This window comes from Akebia trifoliata, chromosome 9 (assembly GCF_017979445.1).
Source record: "Akebia trifoliata isolate Shusen 1 chromosome 9, ASM1797944v1, whole genome shotgun sequence".
In the NCBI taxonomy this organism is placed as follows: domain Eukaryota; kingdom Viridiplantae; phylum Streptophyta; class Magnoliopsida; order Ranunculales; family Lardizabalaceae; genus Akebia; species Akebia trifoliata.
This window is the reverse complement of record NC_141383.1, coordinates 23,134,577-23,157,317: the sequence shown is the minus strand read 5'-3', so window position 1 is coordinate 23,157,317 and position 22,741 is coordinate 23,134,577. Positions and strand designations below refer to the sequence as shown.

The 22,741-nt window shown below is 32.5% G+C and overlaps 1 protein-coding gene across 2 annotated transcripts; it reads right to left on the bottom strand.

The window, feature by feature from the left end:
• Positions 1 to 16,600: 16,600 nt before the first annotated feature.
• Positions 16,601 to 22,067, bottom strand: LOC147394787 (Tetratricopeptide repeat (TPR)-like superfamily protein). 2 transcript variants are annotated; one of them, XM_086453659.1, is made up of 4 exons: positions 21,515 to 22,065; positions 20,667 to 20,819; positions 20,335 to 20,540; positions 16,601 to 17,005 (listed from the first exon to the last, which is right to left on the bottom strand). In XM_086453659.1, exons 1-4 carry the CDS (start codon positions 22,010 to 22,012, stop codon positions 16,798 to 16,800), a joined length of 1,065 nt encoding a protein of 354 aa, XP_086309785.1. In that variant the 5' UTR covers positions 22,013 to 22,065; the 3' UTR covers positions 16,601 to 16,797. The 2 variants fall into 2 exon arrangements, with proteins under 2 accessions (XP_086309785.1, XP_086309786.1); XM_086453660.1 differs by lacking the exon at positions 16,601 to 17,005 and adding an exon at positions 17,067 to 17,321 and having other exon boundaries at positions 21,515 to 22,067.
• Between the last annotated feature and the right edge of the window lie 674 nt (positions 22,068 to 22,741).

Genomic DNA, 22,741 nt, shown 5'->3' with positions numbered 1-22,741 from the left:
TTGGGAAGGTTTTGATTCCATTAAGAAAAAATTGTATATATTTACATTTGAATGAATACATTTTTATAAACTTCAATTTTCATGCCTAACTGTATTGGAATTTCTTGATGAAATGACATTCCATATTTATGAAGTTCAATTTCCATGCCTAACTGTATTGGAATTTATTGATGAAGTATGACATCACATGCCTATGAGACGAGAACACACCTTATTATATCATATCACATGTGGCTTTAGACTTTCTATCTGAGTATGTCAATTACTTTGTTTATTTATCTACTTTGGCAGATACATTTTTATTATTACATTGTCAATATGCTTGCATGAGTGGGTGACCTACCCTGATGTCTGAGGAGGGGATATGTATTCTCTAAGCTCTCTTATGGTGAGGTAGACATTGCACTCTTAGATTACATTTGTCTCAGGTCTCGTGCTCAAATGTTCACTCTTAGATTACATTTGTTTCAGATCTCGTGCTCAAATGTTCGCAAATTCTCTATTAGAATTTCATTAGGAGGGTCTACCTTGAATCCCTTGCATTAGGTATTTTCTAAAAGTACCACCAAGATATTAATTCAAGACTTTTAATCCAACAATGTGAGTTTGATTTTTGTTGTCAATGAAATGGTGTTTTTAAATGGCTTTTAGGTCAAAATGTGTATTTAGTTGAAAACGTTTTACGAACTAGATTAATTACATATATAGTTTTTTTTTAAAAAGGCTACATTTGAATGCATTAAATTATTTTGCCTACTTAAAACACTAGTTCATACTAAAAACCATGGTTACAATTATGTATATTTTTTGTTTTGGGAAACCCAGGGAGTATCCCACCTTTAGTGAGACTAATCTCCCTGAGGCCAGATACACCTTCCCATCAAGTCATGTGTTATGACATTTAAGTAGCCACATTTACTGTGGAGGGACGTATAAAGATTCGAAGTCATGATCTGGGAAATACACTCAGTCACTTCTTACCATCTCAACTAACCCTCGATGGGAGGTTACAAGAATATTTAGTTTCCCATAAGTGTATCATATTTTGAACTCTTTCAAATAAGTTAGCCTTCTAATAAAATTGTCCTCATCATGATCTATGCTTCTTAAATATTGGAATTGGCATCAAATATCTTTGTCTACCATTTGTTGTAGGGAGTTTTGTTCAATCTCCCACTCTTAATACCCAAAAATTGTACAACTTTACAAGTTACAACTATTAGGTCAAACTGATTACATGGGAATTAGTAGGCTTAATTCGATCCGTGGTTGGCACATGATTGAACCAATTGGAGTGATTACTTCCACTGTTGTCCTCATGTGCAAAGGCCACCATTGGAATTTATTACTTACTAGAAGGTGACATGTGCAAATGCACATGTATCAAAAGGACTTATTTCTAGTTTAAAATATTGATTAAAGGATTTTTGAAAATTACATAGTAAAAAGATACTTTAGTAATTTTGAAAAAATAAAAATCAAGCAACATGATGGTACAATTGGTAGGTTGCAGTGTTTTTTAGTTCTTTACTGAAAGTAGACCTAGAATATATTAAATTTTAAGAGTCATGATAAACTAACTCTAAAAAAAGTCACTCGAAATTCACTCGTTGATGTGGTATGTGCACAGAACCATAGATCTTCTTCTTTTCTTTAGGATACATAAGGAAAAAGATATGTACTTCAGCGAGTGAATTTTGGGTCATTTTTTTCGAGTAAGATTATAATTAGTCTAAATTTAAATATAAATATAAAAGTAGGGGCATTTATAGTCACTAAAATTTCAGGGTCTAACCACTTTTACTCCGCCTTCTCTAATTATAATAGTGAAGACATGTACGTGCATATTGGGTTAAGTTCAATAGTCAAAGTCCTAGACAAAGTTTTGTCTTATATACGTTAAAATTTTTGTAATAGGCTGACTTCTTGTGAGGATGACCTTTATAGTGAAGAGATTATCCTCACAAAAAAATCAGCCCATTCCAAAACTTTAAAACCCGTGAAAAATAGTTACAAACTAACAATTAAAAATTAACGATCTACAATTCTTGAACTTATAAACTAGGGTTAGAAATTTCAGAATGAACTGATTTTTTTTTTGTTAGGATGGTTTCCTCACCATACAGATCATCTTCAATAAAAATCAGTCCATTTCAAAAATTTAACTTATATAAGACAAAACACTTTATCTAGGAATTTGGTAAATGAACGCTACCCATGCATATTAGCTATATTGAATTAGACTGTGGGGTCATTGGCCCTTTAAGCCAACTCATGTTCTTTCACCACTCTCACATCCAAGATATTTTCTTTTCTAAATAAAAATATTAGATTATATTTTATTTATTTTTATTATTAAATCTTACTCTTTGTAATCTTATGAGTCAGAATAAGAGAGGGGTATTACATATTAGGATGCAATGGTTGTCTTGTAGCCTAGTAAGCTTATGCTTCTATCAGTCCAGTCGGTGGGGGCCCACATAAGTCCCCATTTACCTTATAAAACAAAAAAGTAATTTTCAAATCTCAATCAAATGATAGAATTTTATAATTTCTAATATAAATTATTTCAAAGCTAAACCATTGTGCTTTGTAAATATAGTTTAAGAAATTTAAGATACAAAAGAAGATGGAGATAATCAAATAGATATAATGAGAGGAAGTTTAATGTTCTCAAGAGAGAGAGACAGAGAGTTGTATTTGTAATTTTTGATATCGATGGACATGTTATAAAAAATAAATCCAATAAAGAATTTAAAATTTAATTGTATCAAGTGAAACAATTTAAAATCATAATACGTGCTTTGTTATGTGATTGGAGAAATACTCTTTCTCATTTTTAAACATTTTAAAAAGTAATTTCTCGCAAAATTATTTTTTCTCACATAGGGTAGAGTGGGTAGGAAACCATTTTCTTGGGCAAGGGAAAATCATTTTGGGAAGGAAAATGAATTCTAGGGAAATATACAATTATAAACTTGAAAATTACATTTTCTATGAAAAATCATTTTCCATGCCCAAGTCAAACAAACCTTAAAAGAAATTTAAAAAAAATATTATTATATTGTCCATCACATACAAGATGTCCAAAATCCTTAAAAGAAGAGTTCTATCTCAATTGGTATCCAATGGCCTCTAAATTGCTTCTCAAGTTCTCTTCCTTCTTAAACATATTATATACCTTTTAACCTTCATTTTTCTTTCTCATTCTCATGTAAGGGTGTCAACAGGTCGATTCTGGGTCGGTTCCACATATACCCAAATTGAAAACTAAATAAAATTTTGATTCCAACTCTTGAAGATTTCGATTTTAGGATGAGATCTTTGAAACCAGAACCAACCCCTACAAATATCCCATACCCTTTAAGAAAGATAATATTTTTTTAAGAAAAGAACGAAGAAGATAAGTATCTAGGAAAATTGACAATTATTTATAAATGTAATAATTTAACTTGTAATTTCTAATTTGAAAGAAGCTTAACCAAGCAATTCAAAATTTTGAGAATAAAATAGTCGAAAATTATGATACGGGTCGTTTGTTTGTCAAATTGTATAATACAAAATGAATGGATGTTTAAGTAGAGAAAAGATAAAAATTAAACACTTCAAATTCTCTTTATATTTTAATTTTAGTCCAACTATATTTACTTCAAGATAATTTTGTTTGTTAATATTTACTTAAATTATTAATTGTACTATAAATGTTAATAGAGAAATTTACTACTCAGGTACCTGAATGAGATCGATTCTTATCGGATTCTTATAATAGTTATCCATAATTGGACCGAAAAAAATGATTAGGTCCATAATGATAGACTCAAAACCAACTAATTGGTTTTGAGTACATTGGGTAATTGGTGTCCATACCCTTATTTTTATGTTTAGTAATAAAATCCGCATCATTAATAGAAGCAAGAGAACAACAATGTATACATTTTTCTTTAATTTTAGTAAAACTAAAATCTTATAATTATCTTTTTAACAAAGATCGTATGTTGGATGACTAATAGTATTAGATTCATGGACAAATTATAATTATCTTTTTAAAATATTTTCAATGGATGATATTTTCACGGAGCGTTGTGTTAATCTGCTATTGAACATTATAATTACCATTTTATGTTGTGGGTATTTATATTGGAAGTGTGATGGTGTAGGATGTCACACACTATACTAATCTTTTTTGGTATTTTTAATACATGGTTGGATACCAATTAATAAACATGGAGAACTCATTTGCTTCAATCAAGTACAAATGGTGATATTTTGATCATTTATACCAATTTAGTAAGAATAATGATTTTTTGACACCCCCATCACAAAACCGTAGATCATTTGCATCGGGATGCACAAAATCATAAATCTTTTTCTCATGTATCCCCATACAAATGAACTACAATTTTGTGATGGGGGCGTAGGGGGAGTATGTCAGAGGGGGGCGTTAGATTATCATGATTCATTAGTAAATAGTCATTCTTTTCACTCAATAGGTTGCAAATTATACGAGGGTACATACATAATTCAATCATTTAAGAATGAATGATATTTTGTAGTCCATACCAAGGAAGAATATGTAACCTAATTAAAAAGATTAAGTTTTAAAAGAGTAAGCACAACTTTAGGGGAGAATTATAAATGGTACCTCACTTCAGGGCTTACCCAATAAAAGACCCTTTAGATAATAGAATAACTATTGTTAAAAGTGATGGATTTCAAGACAAAAAGACAGGACATCCAAAACATGATTAGTTTTATATGCACGAACATGTTTATGGTGTCAAATGATCTCCAGCCGTAATAATGTCATTATGTAGCCATTGTCTTTTAAAACACTATAATAGAAAGTGGCATGTGCAACGCACATGGACAAAAAGGATTTATTTATAATTAAAATTATTGATAAAGGACTTTTGAAGATGACATAATAAAATGATATTTTTGTAATTTAAAAAATTAAGCAACGGGTGCAATGACATTGATTATATTATTAGATTTAAATATAAAATGTAAGGGCATTTATGGCCATTCAAATTTTGGTGTCCAATGACTTATACTCCATCTTCTTTCATTATAATTGTGAAGATAAGAAACATATATACTAATCCCATTTGTTTTAGTATATTTAAAAAGAGAGTTGTTATTACCACACCAACTTTTACTGATGCCACATCAATTCCTATATAAATAACTAAAGAATTGCACACAACTGGTGTGGCAATAGTAACATTCTAAACAAAAATAGATAGCGTTGGCTCTTCACTTTTAGGAACAAGGTTTCAATATTTCAGAGGGCGAGGTTTAAAACTAGTTGTGAAACTAAGGACCTGTTTGAATATAAAGTAGAAAGTAACTCTGAAGAAAATAACTTTAGACAAAAAATATTTTTAAAAAGAAAAAAACTTCTTTCATTAAAAATGTCACAAATTGTATTTTGTAAACACTTTACATATTTCTATGGAAGAAACAACAAAAAAATAATATAATTCATGCAATTTTTTGGTCCAACGGAGCCTCCTCTCTTTTTCTCTCACTCTACAAGAAATCATGATTTGTTCAACATCATACATGTCTTACATTCTAACAGCGTTGCAACCAATCTCTCTTTATCGAACTCAGTATTCTTAGTCAACAGAGGAATCCTCTTCGGGCGAATTTGTCTCTCTCTACAAGGAAAAATCAGAGATTGGTGCAAACTCGTTGAGTCGAATCTCTATAAGAAGAAAAGCAAGCCAATTTCTCTTATTGAGTATCGAAACAGATAAAATCATTCATTGAAAGTAATAAAAAGAGAAAAAATTACACAAAACGTCTTCAAACTGAATTGAAAAAGACGAACTAGAGTTCCTTTAACAGAGGAGCAAGGATACCTAATTTAGCTTTGAATTGTATCGTAAAGTCTAAACCGTCAATTTTGAAATAAAAAAAGACTTTTCTTTAAGAATTTAATCCACAAAAGAGTTGGTGGGAACGAATAGAAAGAGAGGTTTCTTGAATCGGGTTTTGAAAATTTATTTCATAATTTCTACTACTGAACATAGAATGTAATTATTTTTAACTTTCTAAAAAATATGATTTTTTTTTACTTTTTAAAGTCTTTTTTACTCTTAAAAAAAATAAAAACAAAAACAAAAAACTTTTTGATGTGTATCCAAACGAGCTCTAGGATTTGAGAGGGAGGTGGCACAATGTGAAAAAAAAAACCCAAATTTGACTGTCGTAGACCGTTAAATTTAATAAAATTCGATGGACTAAGAGGTCGAATTCGCGTCAAAATTTTCATTATCAATTTTTTTTTTATGGGTCGAAACTGTCAAATTAATGAAGGATGGGAGAAATTCGACAGTTCGAATCCGTCAAATCTGGGAGCATCAAGAATTTCAACAGTCCTAAACTGTCAAAATTCAAAATTTAAAATTTGTGGGCCTTGACCCATCAATTTATTCTGTCGAATTTTCCAATTTTCACATAATGTGTATAACCAATATATTTCATTTGAGTTTCGTAGGTCTTTGATGGGTGACAATGTTTATATATTCTACCTTAACATTCATATAAAATAATGAAACCTTATCAAATGTTAAAATGCGAAGTTGTTAAGTTCTTATCAGTTATCTATGCTTTCCACTTCAAATAATAGCAAAATAAAAAAAAAGGAATTACTCTTGCCCTTCAATAGTATATTACTCTCTCTCCTATCAAGATCAATATACATGGGGTAGTCATGTTGGTGGGAACCTAGCTGACATACATTTAGTTGATAAGGACACCTTCTTGTCTTTAATAATCAATAGACCTGCATCTCAGTCGCACCTACCCACCATGGCCCACCCATAACCTTTTTATTTTGTCTATTATTGTTTCTCCATGTAACTTTTTTCATTAAAAAAGTTATTATTTTGTTCTTATTAGCTAAGAAGTACGGTTGGATGACTTGGATCATACAAGATGTTGTTATCTATGTTTAAGAAGAAAGTCCCAAAGTACAAGAGAAGACCTTATAGTCATCTGTTTGGTTTTTTTTATATTTTATGATCGAGAATCAATTGGTTTAAGTGAGAGTGACCAACTGAGTTTCTCCCTGGTTTAAGTATGAGTAAACCGGTTCAACAGCTGAGTGAACCGAAGTGCCAGCCATAAAGTTCTATAAGAAATCTTGATGATTTTCTAGTAAATCTTGGTTTTTTTCCTTATCTCTCAAACAATTGTTTGATGATACATGAAAGGATGGGCTTGCCGCTATGGTAAAGAAGCGGGTTGGCTTATACCCAGGTCGTGACTTTGAGTCTCTTCACACCCTCGAATAAAAAAGTTGTGTGTACTGTGTAAATCGGTGCACAAAATCTTGGATTATTCCTGTCGGATATGAGGTGTGTCGAATGAACAAGTCAGGCAAAGCTTGGTCACGGTCTAATCCACTATCTAAGAGAATACCAAGATATCAAATAAATAAATAAATAAATCATATGTAATTCACCTAATATAAGAATATAAACACAACCGATAAAAAAGGGGAAAGAAATACAAAGAAGTGAACTGGTGCTATAATCATATAACACAATGTGAAAAAAAAACCTATATTCGATAGTCCAAAGAATTTCATAAAATTTGACAGAACAAGCTGTCAAAATTTTCATTGTCAAAATTTTTTTTTTCCTGATGGATCGAAACCGTTAAATTAATAGTGGGTGAGGGAAATTTGATGACTTTAAGCCATCGAATTGGGGATCATCAAAAATATCAAAATTCACTTTCTAAAATTTGTGAGCTTTGACCTGTTGAATTTTCTTATCAAAATTTTCAGTTTTCACATAGTGTAACGATCAACTTTCGATTACTCCCTCGCTTTCACAGTTAGTTGTTGTAGAATTCTCAGAGCTTTTTTCTTTTCTAAGTAGAAACCCAAATCAAAGAATTTTAGAAAAGAACAAATGAAAAACAAGAAGTGTATTGAAAAATAAAATTCTAAGTTATATGCCATTCTTTATTTCATGTTGTTGTGTTATAATGAAAGTTGATGTGAAAATATGAACTCACTTTTAAAAATGATTTTCCCCATGAAAATTTGAAAAATGTTTGAAATTCGATCTTCAATGAAAATTGCTAAAACTTGAAAATTGTTTTGTTTTTATCTTTTTCCAAAGAACAAAACCCTCAATGTTGTCAAAGGTGTGCCAACTAAACCATTTTTGTAAGATTTTTAAGTATCGCTACCATGATGTTGGTCCAAACCGACTAATTGTCGACCACAACCCAATTGAAAGGTTAGGCAATTGAGAGAAGGGTGAGTATCATTGACTTGGTATCATAGTTTTAAAGCTCATCGACTCGACTCAATTGGATTTCGAGATGAATCGAACTCAAAACTCAAAAAATCAACTCGATCGAGTCAGAGGTATTGAGCCAATCATAGTTTTTCAAATTCCTATTTTTCTCCCAAATCTACTATCTTCAAGCTCTTCAATCCATTCAAATTCATTTTCAAACCATTGGTTTAATCTCTTGAATAAAAACTCTTGATTTTTCTATTAAAACATTTGTTATCTTCAAGCTCTTTAACCTTGTTGAACTTTCTCTTCAATCCATCACCTTCAACCTCAACCTCTCTAATATGACCCTTGATTACTCTAAAGGAAAAACCCATCATCTTAAGTTCTTTAACTCATTAATTAAACTTCATCTTAAATCTATCGATTTCAACTTCCTACAACAAACCCTTTTGTGCATAAAAGATCCATCTTCTTCTAGATCTCGCAAAACTCCATCTTGTGCAAGTTAATTTGAAGGGTTGCAATAGTAAATCTTAAGATTATAAAGGAGAACAAACTTAAAGTAAGAGGAGTAGATCTTAAAATGATAATTTTTCAGGATAAAAGGCAATACCATCACAATGTGAAAAAAGGCCAAATTTGATGGTCTTGGACCGTCAAATTTCATAAAATTTGACGGACAAAAGGGTTGAATTTTTCATTGTCAAATTTTTTTTCGACTAGTCGAAACTGTCAAATTAATGAAGGATGAGAGAAATTCGACAGTTCTAAACCGTCATATCTAGAATTTCGATGGTCTTAGACCGTCAAATTTTAGTTTATGAAATTCGTGGGCCTTGGTCTGTCAATTTTTTCTGTCAAATGTTCCAGTTTTCACGTAATGCATAAGGTATTTTTAGTCATTAAATACTTTTAAAGAGTGCTGATAATCTAACTTAGGCATGTGGCAACTCAATTGACTTACTTGACGTGACAAGCTTGGAAATTGTTGATGTGCTCTCCTCAGGATACAAAACTACGATTCCTCATAAAAAGATACAGTTTTATATCCTGATGAAAGCAGATCTACAATTTTCGAGCTTGTCATGTCGGATAAGTCGATTGAATATGACACGTGCCTCAGTCAAATTATCATGACTCTACTTTAAATTGACTTGGCCAAATTGATTCCAAAGTTTCCTACTTGATTTGACTATGTGGACATTTGAGTCAAGTTGAGTCTTCAATTATTAAAATTATGCTCGAAATCACATTTTACTTTTTAAGTTAAAAAAATTACCCCTGAATTACGTAATCGGGTATTATTGATGCGAATCCACATTAATTATTTTCTTAAATTACAAAAGTATCATGTAATATTAATTGACATATATATTTTTTTTTTAAATAATTATGAGCATTACTAGTTGACCTTAAAGCAAAATACAGTAAGGGGGAGGGGGGTACTTTATGCCCATTAACTTCAATAGTCCCAAATCACACATATGGCCATATGGGCCCACCAACACAATAATCCAGACTGTTTAACCCAATAATTGAAGGCAGAGAGACCAATTGAAGTACGAATTGGAGGAAAGATAGTGGAATGAGTGGAAAATAGTCAAACATCTAATTGTGAGGTCGTGGACAGCACCCAAACCACAAAAGTTGTCACATTTGCTTTTTCTAATTGCTTAGCGCAGAATTCCCACTTATTTGTTTCATAATTAGAAGTAGGACTCAATTAATTATCCCATTAACTTAAAACGATGGGTGGAATGTGAACCCTTAGGGGTTGGTTCAATGGCAATTTCGAATGAAAGTCTGTCCATCATGAGTTCGATACTCAATATGAGCATTAATTCCCCGAGGCCACTTGCAAGGACATACCCTCGCTTACCTAATGCATGTGATGTGCAAGCATTGCACGTGCCCCAAGACTTACCTTTGTACAAGACTATGATTTATGGATTGGGTGGACACCCAGTTATCAAAAAAAATAAGAGTCGTGTTGATAACATACGAACACTGTTGAGTTAATTAATGGTTTATTGGGTTGTAGATAGCTATTCTTTGTTTATTTATTATTTGATGGTATCCTATTTTTTGTTCTCTCTTAGATAATCATCAAACATGTTTCTTTTTATCCAAATACTCTCTTCAAAGAAAGGAGGAAGAAATCCATTTATAAGAATTTTGAGAGAAATTTTTTTTGAATTGTCAATTGAAGTTCTCTCATTTTTTTATTTTTTTTAGGCTTTAAGATTTTATATGAGATTAATCGTAAATGAAAACAACTACTGAAATTATTTGAACGAGTGTTTTATTGTTTTGTAATATTGAAATTATAGTTTGAGTCAAACCTTAGTAACGTTTGAAGAGTGTGTTTTACTCTTTAATTGGGGTGTGATAAATAATTTAAAAAATTGGGGTACAATAAGTAAAAGTTGGATTGCCAATAACAATTCTCATATATTTATTTAGTGAAGCAAGAACAAAAGATATGTCTTATGGGAATGTAATGAGGAATTAGATATTTTTTGAGCCGTGGTTTTTTGACTCGAAAATTTTCACTCAGTTTGTACTTAATTGACATGGTAAGAGCATAGAACCATAAATCTTTTTCTTTGGGATACACAAGAAAAGATCAATGGTTCATATGTCCTTGCCATGTCAACCGAGTACAAACCGAGTGAAATTTTTTTAATCACAAAATTATTAACATTTTTTTTTGTATAATGATTTTTTAACGCCTCCCTTTGACATTCGTCGCCGTCATAGAATCGTAAATCATTTGTCTCAGGATATGCATAATCACAAACCTTTTTGTGAATCCCCGTGGCAAATGATCTACGGTTCTATAGTGGGACGCCATTTTATCACGACTCTTATTTTTTTTCATCATTTTGATAAGACCACAATTGGGACAAGACATTTGAATATTGTTTGTGGGCAACAACTAAAGTACAATATCGTTCCTAGTCATTCTTTTGTATTCTTCAACTTTTGCTCTATTCCTAAGTCGTCTGTGACAATCCAACCAATTTAATATCTCTTATTATTAAATAAGGTCACAAAGATGGGTTTGAAAATCTATGGGTAACCGACAAAGATTCTTATAAATTGTTATTTATACCACAAAATATATAAAATTTTAAATCATCATCCACTTTTTATTTTTATTTTTTAAGGGTCTCTTCATGCAATAATGCTTATTGGAGAAATCTTTTATGTCTTGACCTGTTAAGGCAATGACGCAATTTTGAACAAGAGACCATACTTCATAACTTTTTTTTTTAATTTGACCTCTTTTGATTTTTATTTTTCTTTAAAAATATTGTTTTTTAGTTTATTGATTTTAGATATTTGTATTGCTTTGATGTTTGTGGGTGTGGGTGTGGGGAGAGGGACCAAAGCATGGCAAAATCATAACTAATCCAATATTCATTTGAGTCGTATTGGGGTGACCTCAGCAGGGGACACCTTGACGTGGTGGCGCACGCATGTCCATAGATGCGTTTTACTCGTATTTCAGAGAAATATATCTACGGGCATGCACACACAACCACGTCAATATGTCCCCCGTGTGTCCTCTCACTGAGGTCACTCCAACATTAATCTATTCATTTATGTTGATTTTTGTAATTTTTGCTCATACTTCTCTGGTTTCAAGTCCTGTTCTTACTAGCTTTTTTTTAAAAAAAAATTTTCCCAATTATTATCCCTCCTAAATAAATCTTAATTTTATAAATCTGATCTGACTGATCACTTCGTCAAAATTGGGAATACATGTTGACTAATTCATCTCTCTTGGTTCATTACTTAGAATGAATCCTGTTCATCATGTTGACTTATGATTTAAATAAATAAATTTATAGATAAATTCTTTTTTTCTTAAAACATTAAATTGAATTTTAAATTTCTTTCCCAAGGGGATGTATGGCGTGTAGATATGAATTAAAGAGGTTCATTGTATCTAGTCCAAACCTAAGTTCATGAACCCAAATTAATGGATTTAGGTACGTTGATTAAGATTCGTGACATTTATGTTAGTTCATAGATCAAGATTCATTCATTAACTCTAGATGAATGAATTTAGACATGAACTTAAGGTTATAAAAGATTTTAGGACATGTATTTAATAAATACATATACGATGGGCCTTAATTAGAAGAATTTATGGGACATGTATTAATTAATTGTGATACACATCCCCGAGTTCATCTCCAACACTATATAATGTATAAACCCCCTAATCTAATTAGTTTTGGCATCTCACTCATTCATCACATCTCTCAATATTCATTTTACTATTTATGAGAATTTTTTCTTTTTTCTCCATATTTTTTTTGAGCATCCTAAAAAGACAGGTACAAGTTCTTACCAAATAGTGCAAAATTGTAAAAGAACGAGATCAAGTCCAGACTAAGTTGAATCCCGAAGATAGTGTTATCATATTCCCTTGCACAAACGAGTGGCTCTGACTATCTTAAGAAAACGTTTATGTGCCTCTTAGCCAAGTTGATTGATTAGAGATTATAAATTTTTTTTTTCTGTGCTTGAATTCCAACACAGGTTAGGCAAAGATAATTCGTTTCTCGATCAACTAATTGGATTTGCTTACATATAATTCAAACATCCAATAAAGTTACAAGTACAACTATAATGTTAAAATTCTAAATTATAAAGAACGAAATGAAAGAAAACAAAGAAAATTTCTCGAGTAAATACATTGTATCTTTAAATTTTAATTCTTCGTTACATTGAATTTGTCATTCCAATGGAAAAATTCAATGAATGACAATGATAGGATTCACAAATTTATTAGCATTTCATTAGGAGAATTCTTGAAACCAGGCTGAATTTTTTTTTTTATTAAGTATAATCCAGTGATAAAAGGGGAAAAAGTATAAAGAGGCCGAGGAGGCCTCTCAAAAAGCAACAGAAAAAAGAAAAAATAAAACTTCAAATATTACATAAAGAGTTCTATCTAAAAACAAAGTCATCAAAAGAAGTTCTCCCAAAGTCTATGTTCTGTTTAGACCAAAGATACAAATAGTCCAAGATCTCCAAAAAACTGTCGTGAGGGCTTCTCATCTTATTATTGAACACCCTGTTATTTCTCTCGTTCCACACCCCCCAAACAATAACTGAGGGAAGTATAGCCCAAAGGAAACCATGCTGAATTTTACCAAGAAATGACTCATTTCATACTAATTCATGATTCGATATAGGTGGAACATATTTGTTAACTTAGGGCAACATAGTAGATGGCATGATAATTGTGAGGGAGGGAAAAAAAACTTTAAACAAAATAAAAATTAATTTTTTTCAAAAGAAAATTAAAAGCATACTCCCTCCCCTTTTCATTTCCATTTTTTCCCAGTAATAAGTAAGCTTTGAGGTTAACCCCAAGGGGTTGGCCTAGTAGCAAGCCAAACCTTGATTAGCTCTTGAGGAAGAGTAGGTCAAGCATTTGAAACGCCACGAAACTATGAATTTCTTGGGGCCACCCTCCAAGGTATGTCTGACCCTCGATTCAACCTGTTGCACGTAGGATTTTTTGAAGGGGCGGTGTGTGTGACTACGGGATTAGTCCCACTCGAAGGGTGGGGATACATAAACTAGATATAAAAATATATATATATAGGGTCAGGTTCAAAGGACAACCATTTCTACACACATATAGACAACGTGTTTTGTCTTATATGGGCAAAAATGTTTGGAATGGACTGATTTTTTGTGAGGATGATCTCTGTGATGAGGAGATCATCCTTGCCAAAAATCAGCTCATTATGAAACTTCTAGACCGTCCAATTTTTGTTGAAAAATTATAGACCGTCCAATTTTTGTAAATCAATTTTGATGGGGTTACAAGTTTTGGAATGGGATGATTTTTTGCCAGGATGATCCCCTCATCACAGAGATCATCCTCACAAAAAATCAGTCCATTCCAAATATTTTTGCCCATATAAGACAAAACACGTTGTCTATATGTGTGTTGAAATGGTTGTCCTTTGAACCTGACCCATATATATATATATATATATATATATATATATATATATATATATATATATATATATATATATATATATATATATATATATATCGAAAAAGAAGAAGAAAGCTTTGAGGTTGGGATAACCTTAGGCTTGTCAATGGGTATTGTCCAGGCCTGTCATGGATCGGGTTTGTGTAGTGTTACTAGACCCTTTTAATTATCGGGCCAGGCCATATTGGCCCAATTCAAGTTTAGGAGTCAGGCTCTGATGGTCCACCCAGCTCTATAAGTAATATTAATCTATATATATATATATATTTAAAATTTTAAAATAATAATTATTTTAATCAAAATCTATAAAATCCCGGTTGACTTGACCGAGATTTTCAAATATCGTCTGAGACATCTCTATCTTGCGAGATGGTGTGATGGCTGAGACTACATGTATATCCATCCTGTTGCCTAACGATATCAAGATGACTCGGGCGAGTCATCTTGATCTTGGACGAGATTTAAAACAATACATTAAAAACATTATTGTTCATAGCCCGAGTCATCTTGATCTTGGACGAGATTTAAAACAATGCATTAAAAACATTATTGTTCATATAAATTAAACAAAATATAACAAAAACAGAACCTAACATCCAAAAAGAATTAGACTAAAAGAACACCAAATCAAAATGATTTGATCATTTTGCAATACCAACTAGCAAAAACACAATTGTACATCCAAATGATCAATTATCAAATTGTTTTAGTAAAAACCGATCAACAATTAGTGATCAATGATTATAAATTAATATTTAAAAATATAAATAAAAATAATAACTAATCAATGACGAATAATCATTTTTTAATACCAACTATCAAAAACATGATTGTACATTAAATGATCAATGATCATTTGTTTTAGTTAAACAGATCAACAATCAGTGACCAAGGATTTAGATTAATATTTATAAAAAACCAATAACTTATCTACGATGAATGTCATAAATCACTACACATTGAGCATTTTATAAAATAAACCAACATTTTTTTTTAATATACATTATCTCAAAAAGATAACACCTATAACTGATCATAATCATTTGGTAAAACAAATCAATAGTTGATTATCAATGATCATTTGGCAAAGTTTTTCAAACCGGTGGATTGGATTAAATAAATACAAACTATGCTCTGTTGGGGTTCAATTTTAAAGGTGATAAATTGAAAAAGATGAATATTTTTTTAATAAAATATATATATATATATATATATATATTAAGTTAATAATAATCGACTATTTTTTTTATTTATTAAAAATATTAAATTCCAATCATTTTATTTGGCACTAAAAACCAACTTGAGTCAGTCTGAGCTAGGGATTAGTCAACATAAACCCGAAAGAGGTATAGGGTTGTCTAGGTAGAGCTCAACCAAGCCCGGATTGAACTAGCCCAAAGTTTATAGAGTATATATGAGGGAGAATATTTATTATTAGGGTTTTCCAAATCTCCCTTTTTGTGATATATTCGGACAATGTTTTCAAAGTGTCAGTTGAGACTGTTAAATCGGCCCAACCCAAAAACAGAAGGGTCAGAACTTTAATATTGCGCCCACAAAGACAGAGATGGACAAACAATTTCAACCCATTTATGCTCCTATTAACATCCGGGATCATACAATTGTAAATTACCTTAGATTAATGATGTAAATGAACAAACCAGTTTCTTGAAATTGAAGTCAAGTTTTAGTCAAATAAAGAGAGATTCTATTGCCACACCAACTTTGGCTAACGCCGCCACAATTCATATGAAAATCACCTAAGAACTAACACTCATTTGGGGTGGCATTAGCAAAAGCTGGTGTGACAATTAGAAGCTCTCAAAATGATGTGAAATCTTGTAAGGATTGATCTTTAGGGATGGAAAATTAGACATGGATTTTGTGCCTACATAAGATCATCTGTTTTTACACGAGTCGTGTTGTGTAAAAACAGATATATAATCTATATGCGTGTGTGATTTTATGATCTACACCAATATATGTTACAATCGCAAAATCCTCATTTTATATCAGTAATCGCTGACATTTAAAATCTTAGGAATTTGAATAGTGCGGGTCTCAAGTCAATATGACGTGGTCAAGCTCCAAAATCCTAGCCCAAACCAAGATGGTAAAAGTTCAACCCGCACCCTGCCGAAGAACGGGTTGAACCAATTGGGCTCACTTTGGATCTGTCCACATTGCACCCAGTTACTGTTAGGTATCATTTTTTTTTTTTGGGACAAGGCTTTGCCGACAATGTCTGAAAATCTTAAACCCTATATGTTAGATAACCTCATCTAAGAGCACTATCAAGGAAATTCAATAACATTTTTTCAAGATTAGAATAATATACAAGTGAGGTTATAACAAACACAATATACTGTGAAACACTATAATGACAACCTATGTATAATGATATGCATGTGTGCTTACGAATGTAAACGAGTGGCATCTGACCCCCGTTCGGATGTGCACAGTACACGTACCCAAGTGCTAAGAATGTTTTGTCACTTATCTTTGAATAATGAGGGCAACTCCAACCAGGCCCAACCACAAGGTTATGGCTACCCAGAAAGTTTGGTTCTTCTCCCAATCAATTGGGGGGCGCCAAACGAGGAAGTCACCTAGAAAGTCCCTCGATGATGGAAGTTGATTGGTCGTTCCCCCACTTAAACTCTGATTCCGATATTTGTTCTTGTCGCTCCATGTTCCTGCATAGCTGCAAACACAGCAACCATTCTATCATTCCCCGACAAAACAGTGGCAAAATGAAGATACACACAATGTTTGTGCATCGAAAGTACATATAAAAATTGAGCATTATGATATCATGGGGTCGTTCACAAATCCTTTCGATGGATTAACACACAAAACCAATGGTTGGGAATCGCCAACCAGTTTGATTTTGACGGTGTGCGATACATCTGAGAGGTGGGCAAAACATTCATCAGTTAGTCCCAAGATTGACCAATGAGGTTTGTGTTAGGTTGACAGCCTCAAATCCCATAACTTCTTCTCCAACAATGGCTGAATTTCTGTATTTTCCACACAAACATAATTTTGTCAAATTTCACTATTTAGGGAAAATTTAGGTGAAGTAACCCACTTGTTCTAGTGAAGTTTTTAGCATTTTCCTTGTGATACTTGCACTTCAATTAAGCATGTCAAATAATAAAAGATTTGGTGAAATACTACCAAATTATTTCAATTTTAAGACCAGAATAATAAGGACAAACTGTTGACGAACTCCCCAATTGTATTAAATACCCGGACAAAATTAGAGGCTGAAATTTTCGTAAAAAGCCAGCCTTAATTTTTGCAGACCACAGTTTACACAAGGCTTTCACCATCTCATGAATGCTTTGTTGAATTTCACCCAAGTGGTTGTGCCTAACCATCACAAGACAATTCACGAATGAAAAGCCCTTAGGTCTAGATCTTAGGACTTTTCTGATAGTTGAAACAGAGAATTGGAAAGAGAATCAAGAGAGCATAGAAATTAGTCCCCAACCATCCCAGAGTCACGAGCATAGAAATCAGCCCCAAACATCCAGAATACCATGACTTGTCAGCATAAAAGTATAAAACTAATGACCATTCTGCTAAGATTTCTGTGACACAGCAACTTAATCTAGAAGTTTCATCTCATTAGCTCTATAGGCAGTAAAAGAAAATGTAATGAAAGATAGTGTTTCAATTGCTATATTGCATAGGACTTTGTATTATGCATACATGTTGAAAATTATGTACTTGCATGGTTTTTAGAAAGGTCCGTGGAAGCCAACACTAGGATGAGTCAGGAACTGATTTTTGAGATGAATTGTTCAGTCCATAGCATATCAAAATAGATTGCTTAGATGTTTCCAATGGTTTGTGTAAAAAAAAGTGTAAAATTACATTGACATCATTAACCATGTAGACGACAATGATGCTTAAAAAGGTGTGTGAGGTGTACACCTAAGGCACTAACCAAAAAACCCTCAAGACTTTCCATATGTCCCAAAAAGTGCACACCGTCCACCGTTGAGGTGCACCATTGCTTTGATGAGTGACTTATTAGATGATCCATGAGGACCAAAGGCATAGGCAAGATATCAATATGAATTCACCATATTTCTACTCAGTTGGATGAGGTGGGATTTGCTTTAGACCAAATGTGAACATAGAGGGATGCAATTAGATGTGTGCTACTGCTAAATTATTTCTGAGTGTAAATGTTCAGGAAAAGGTCCGTTCATTAAAAGTAAAGCATGAGCTCTCTTGCACTGTAATCTTCTACCAGGGAGCTTCAATTGGAAGCTTTAAAGCTCAAGGTGAAGAAATGCACTGCAGCCACTCATAACAACTGACGTAGGACAATGAGGGAAGAAGAGGAAATTTGGGAGCTTAGGGAATTTGGTTTAGGATTTTGGCTAGGATAAGCTAAACCCAAAGGTAAAATGATTTTTTTGTTGTTGCAATTATTGTATTTTTCAATAGGGTAGAGGAAAGTGTTAGGGTCAAGGTTAGTAGGATAAGGATTAAAGATTAAGGAAATATGAAAATGATTGAAGGTTGAGGTTTGTAGATTTCAAGAATTCAAGAAAGTTAAAAGAAAAGAAAATCAAGAATAAGAAAATTAAAAAAAAAAAAAAATAAAGAAAAAAAAAGGAGATGGGATAGAAGGATAGATTCTTGGAATCACACCAAGAATAATGGAGAACTCACTTCAAGAAACTCATTCTTTATTCATCAAATTCTTCGTTAAAAATTCCTATTATATATATAAGAATTCTAATAAACTAACATACCAAATAATTTATCTAATTTTCGAACTTTCTCTCTAGTAAATTTTCAACCCTTATATAACTTAAATAAAAGACAAACTGAATTTGTCAAATGACCCCTAAACATTATATTAAGACCATGGGCCTAAAACATGAAAATAAACTCAAAAACATAAAAATAAAGCCTTAAAAAAAACTATATAAAAGTAAAATTTACTCTTCAAGCTTTGATGTCCGCAACAACAACCCAACAGAATTGTTGTTCCAGGAAAAATTGCATATTTCTAGTGGTGGTTCCCGAAAAATTAGTTGGCTTCTTAAGAAGACATCTTGGTTTGCAAAAATATTTATTAGCATGCATGTTCCACAACCATGAGAATGGTATCAATGGAGTTATCACCATACTGGTACATATTTTATGTGGGGCATAGGTAGATGGTATAATCTGAATAGATCTCCCAGGTTTCAATGTGGAGATTAATATGTACATTACAAGAAGAGTTTGACAAGTAGAAATGCATTTTCATGTCCGGAAACTAATGAATTGGATATAAGGGAAGCACTGATTTGTTGAAAGGTAAAGGCATGCTGGGTGAATCACATATTATGAGAACTTACTGTATTTGAAAAAGTAAAAAACTCTTAAAGGAGTTTGTATATAATCATATAAGGTGCCTCTCTTAAGAATTCCAGCATTTCTAAAGCGGGGTACTTCATCCGCATATACTCAGTTGGAAAGATTTATTATTTCCTAGATAAGTATTGCCATGGTTTCAAATCTCGTCCGAGACTGAGATGACTTACCCCAGTCATCTCGGTATCATTCATTCATGAGACGGATTTTCAAGCTGAAACGTATCATACGGTGTCTCCTTTGATAACCGAGATGACTGGGGCGATGTTTTGAAAATCTCAGCCAAGTCGAATGGGATTTTCTATTTTTTTTATTACAATACTTAATTTTTTTTTTTTAATAAATTAAATATTTGTTGTCCAACTAAAATATGATCTTGTGACTAAGCACCTTCTAATCTTATAAAAAATTATAACTTTTTTGCATATAAATATATATTAAAAAGTAATTGTAAACTGGTAATTGGTTTATCATGTCCAAGATAAGATGACTCGTCCAAGACAACTCGGTCTTGTACACAAACGAGACGAGATGAGATGTCAAACCAAGTTTTGAAACCACGTGTATTGGTCAACAGAAACAATAACAAGAACCCCACGACATCAAGACAATTGAACAAAAAAAGCTGGACATAAACCCAAAATTTACCTATCATAACTAGAACCGATCAATGGTATTGTGACCATCTCATCTTGGGATATCTTCAACTTTGGTGCCTGTACGATGTAGCGAAGCTCAGCAGCTTGGCGTCGAATGATAACACTTGGGTGCTTATTCTCCAACTGCTTATAAAGGGCAATGCAATCAGCATGACGGTTGTTGGCATCGTAAGCCATAGCAAGCCATATTTGTATCTGAACACCACAATTATACTTTGTCTTGTCAATTGATGACCACATTTAACATAATTACCCAATGAAATTCTGAACAAAAAAAAAAACAAAAAAAGATACAGTTCACAATTAAAAGGTCAAACCAACCTCACCACCGAACACAGTAGGCCTCGGAATGATTGTAAGGGCGCCCTCTAAGAACTCGATTGCACGACCATACATCCCTTTGCCGTAAGCCTTCTGACCCAAATCAAACATCAACTTTGCCATTGCTCTTCGCTCCGCCTGCTCTTTCGCTACCTACTCTCACAACAACAAAACCTTTTCTTTTACTGTCTACTAATCACAGCATCATTAAGAAAGAAACCATAACTTATTTAACTAAAAAATTGACCAATTTCATAAAAAATATGAAAATTTTGATCACTTTTACCGAGGGTTTGACAAAGATGATCAAAATCTAATTCTATATCTAATAAATTTCAGTGTGAAATTAACAAAATACTGACGTTAGGATGGCATAAATGAGTGAAACAAAACAGAAATTTTTTAACTAAATCGTCCAATTTTGTAAAAGAGATGAAAGATTTGATCAAACCCTTTTCTTTACTGAGGTTTTGAAAAATATGATCGAACCCTAATTCTATATTTAATAAACCCCACTCTGAAATTAACAAAATGCTGACCTTCAGGTGGCATAAATTAGTCAATTCGATTAAATTTTTCCAGAAAATTATAGAAGTTAAAGAAGAACAATTAGATTGCGGGGGAAGTTCTAATCTTTTCGAGCTCTTTTCTCCCGAAAAAAGATGATCAAACCCTAATTCTATTTTTAATGTATTCCACTGTAGAATTAACAAATTACCGAAGTTACGAGGGCATAAATGAGTGAATTTAAGTCGTTAATAAGTCTAATTTCATCAATTCGATTAAATTTTTCCACAAAGTTATAGAAATTAAATAAGAAAAGGAACATTGGGGGAAAAAGTTCCAACCTTTTCAAGCTCTTTTCTCACTCTCATCCTCTTCTGCTCCTCCGTCTGTTCTTCACTTTCATCTTCATCTTCACCTTCACCTTCACCTCTTCCATCCCCCATTCGACTCTGCAACTCCTCTGCTTTCTTCTCCAATTCCTTCATCTCTTCCATCTCTTTCAATCTCTTACTCATATCTCTCTCCCAATTCGACCCTTCATCCTCATCTCCCAACCCATTACTTCCATTATCTTCGTCACTCGAGTTTGCATCGAAATCAACACCATTAAACTTCGAATTCGCTCTCCTTCGAGCACCAACTCTGAAATTTCTAGTTTCTCCATCAGATTCGAAGTTCTTGGTAGCGAGAGAAGCACAGATGTTGTTGGAATCTCTTTTAGGCTTGGGCAGGTTCAAGATAAGGTCTATAATTACTGGACGATATTTACGGTCTGGTAATACTGTCCGAGGCGAGCTTCCGTCTACTAACAATGTCAGGTTTCCAAGCAGAACCGCCATGGTTTCCAGTGTATCTCTGTTCAGACTTCAGAGAGAGAAAGAGAGATCCACACAAGTCTTCCAGAGACCGATTTAATAATAAGAAAATAAAAATAAGTGAGATATTTTGTGAATTTTTAAACACGAAAAGACGTAAATGCCTATCACTTTTTTCTAAATTACTAGATTAGTCAATTAATTTGAGAGGAGAATAGTGATGTTTTGTATGGGTAAAACCGTAAAATTAGGAAAACGTGGCTGGCGCTGTGTTCAGCCGTCACGAAACAAGCATTGAAATTGGACACGGAACTGTGTAAATCGCTTGTGAAATTTTGTAACATTTTTCCATAATTGGTGGGGGAAGTTTACGTGACACGAAACTCGAAAAATAGATAATTATAAAATCACCTCACGAATTAATAAGGGGCAATTCACACCATAATCAAATTATTTTGTCTTATATCGATTTTTAGTGAGGAAATATATTTGAAAATTTCTAATCTCATAAAAAATTATTTACAAAAAAAAAAAGATAATTTATGATCCTTAAACTTATTTTGATGAGATTAGAAGTTTCAGAATGAACTGATTTTTTATGAAGATGATCTTCTCATTATAAAGATTATCATCACAAAAAATCAACTCAATTCGAAATTTTTAACTCATAAAAGATAAAAACAATTTGGTTATGATGTGAGTTGTCCTTATTAATTCATGGGGTGCTTTTATAAGTATTCTTGAAGACTATTT

Excerpts from the sequence above, each read along its gene's own strand:
- LOC147394787 (XM_086453659.1), bottom strand. The coding sequence starts at position 22,012 with ATGGCGGTTCTGCTTGGAAACCTGACATTGTTAGTAGACGGAAGCTCG. Across the intron at positions 20,541-20,666 it reads CTACTGTGTTCGGTGGTGAG|ATACAAATATGGCTTGCTAT; the intron begins GTTGGTTTGACC and ends TGTGGTGTTCAG. Across the intron at positions 17,006-20,334 it reads ATCGGTTCTAGTTATGATAG|CTATGCAGGAACATGGAGCG; the intron begins GTAAATTTTGGG and ends CTGTGTTTGCAG.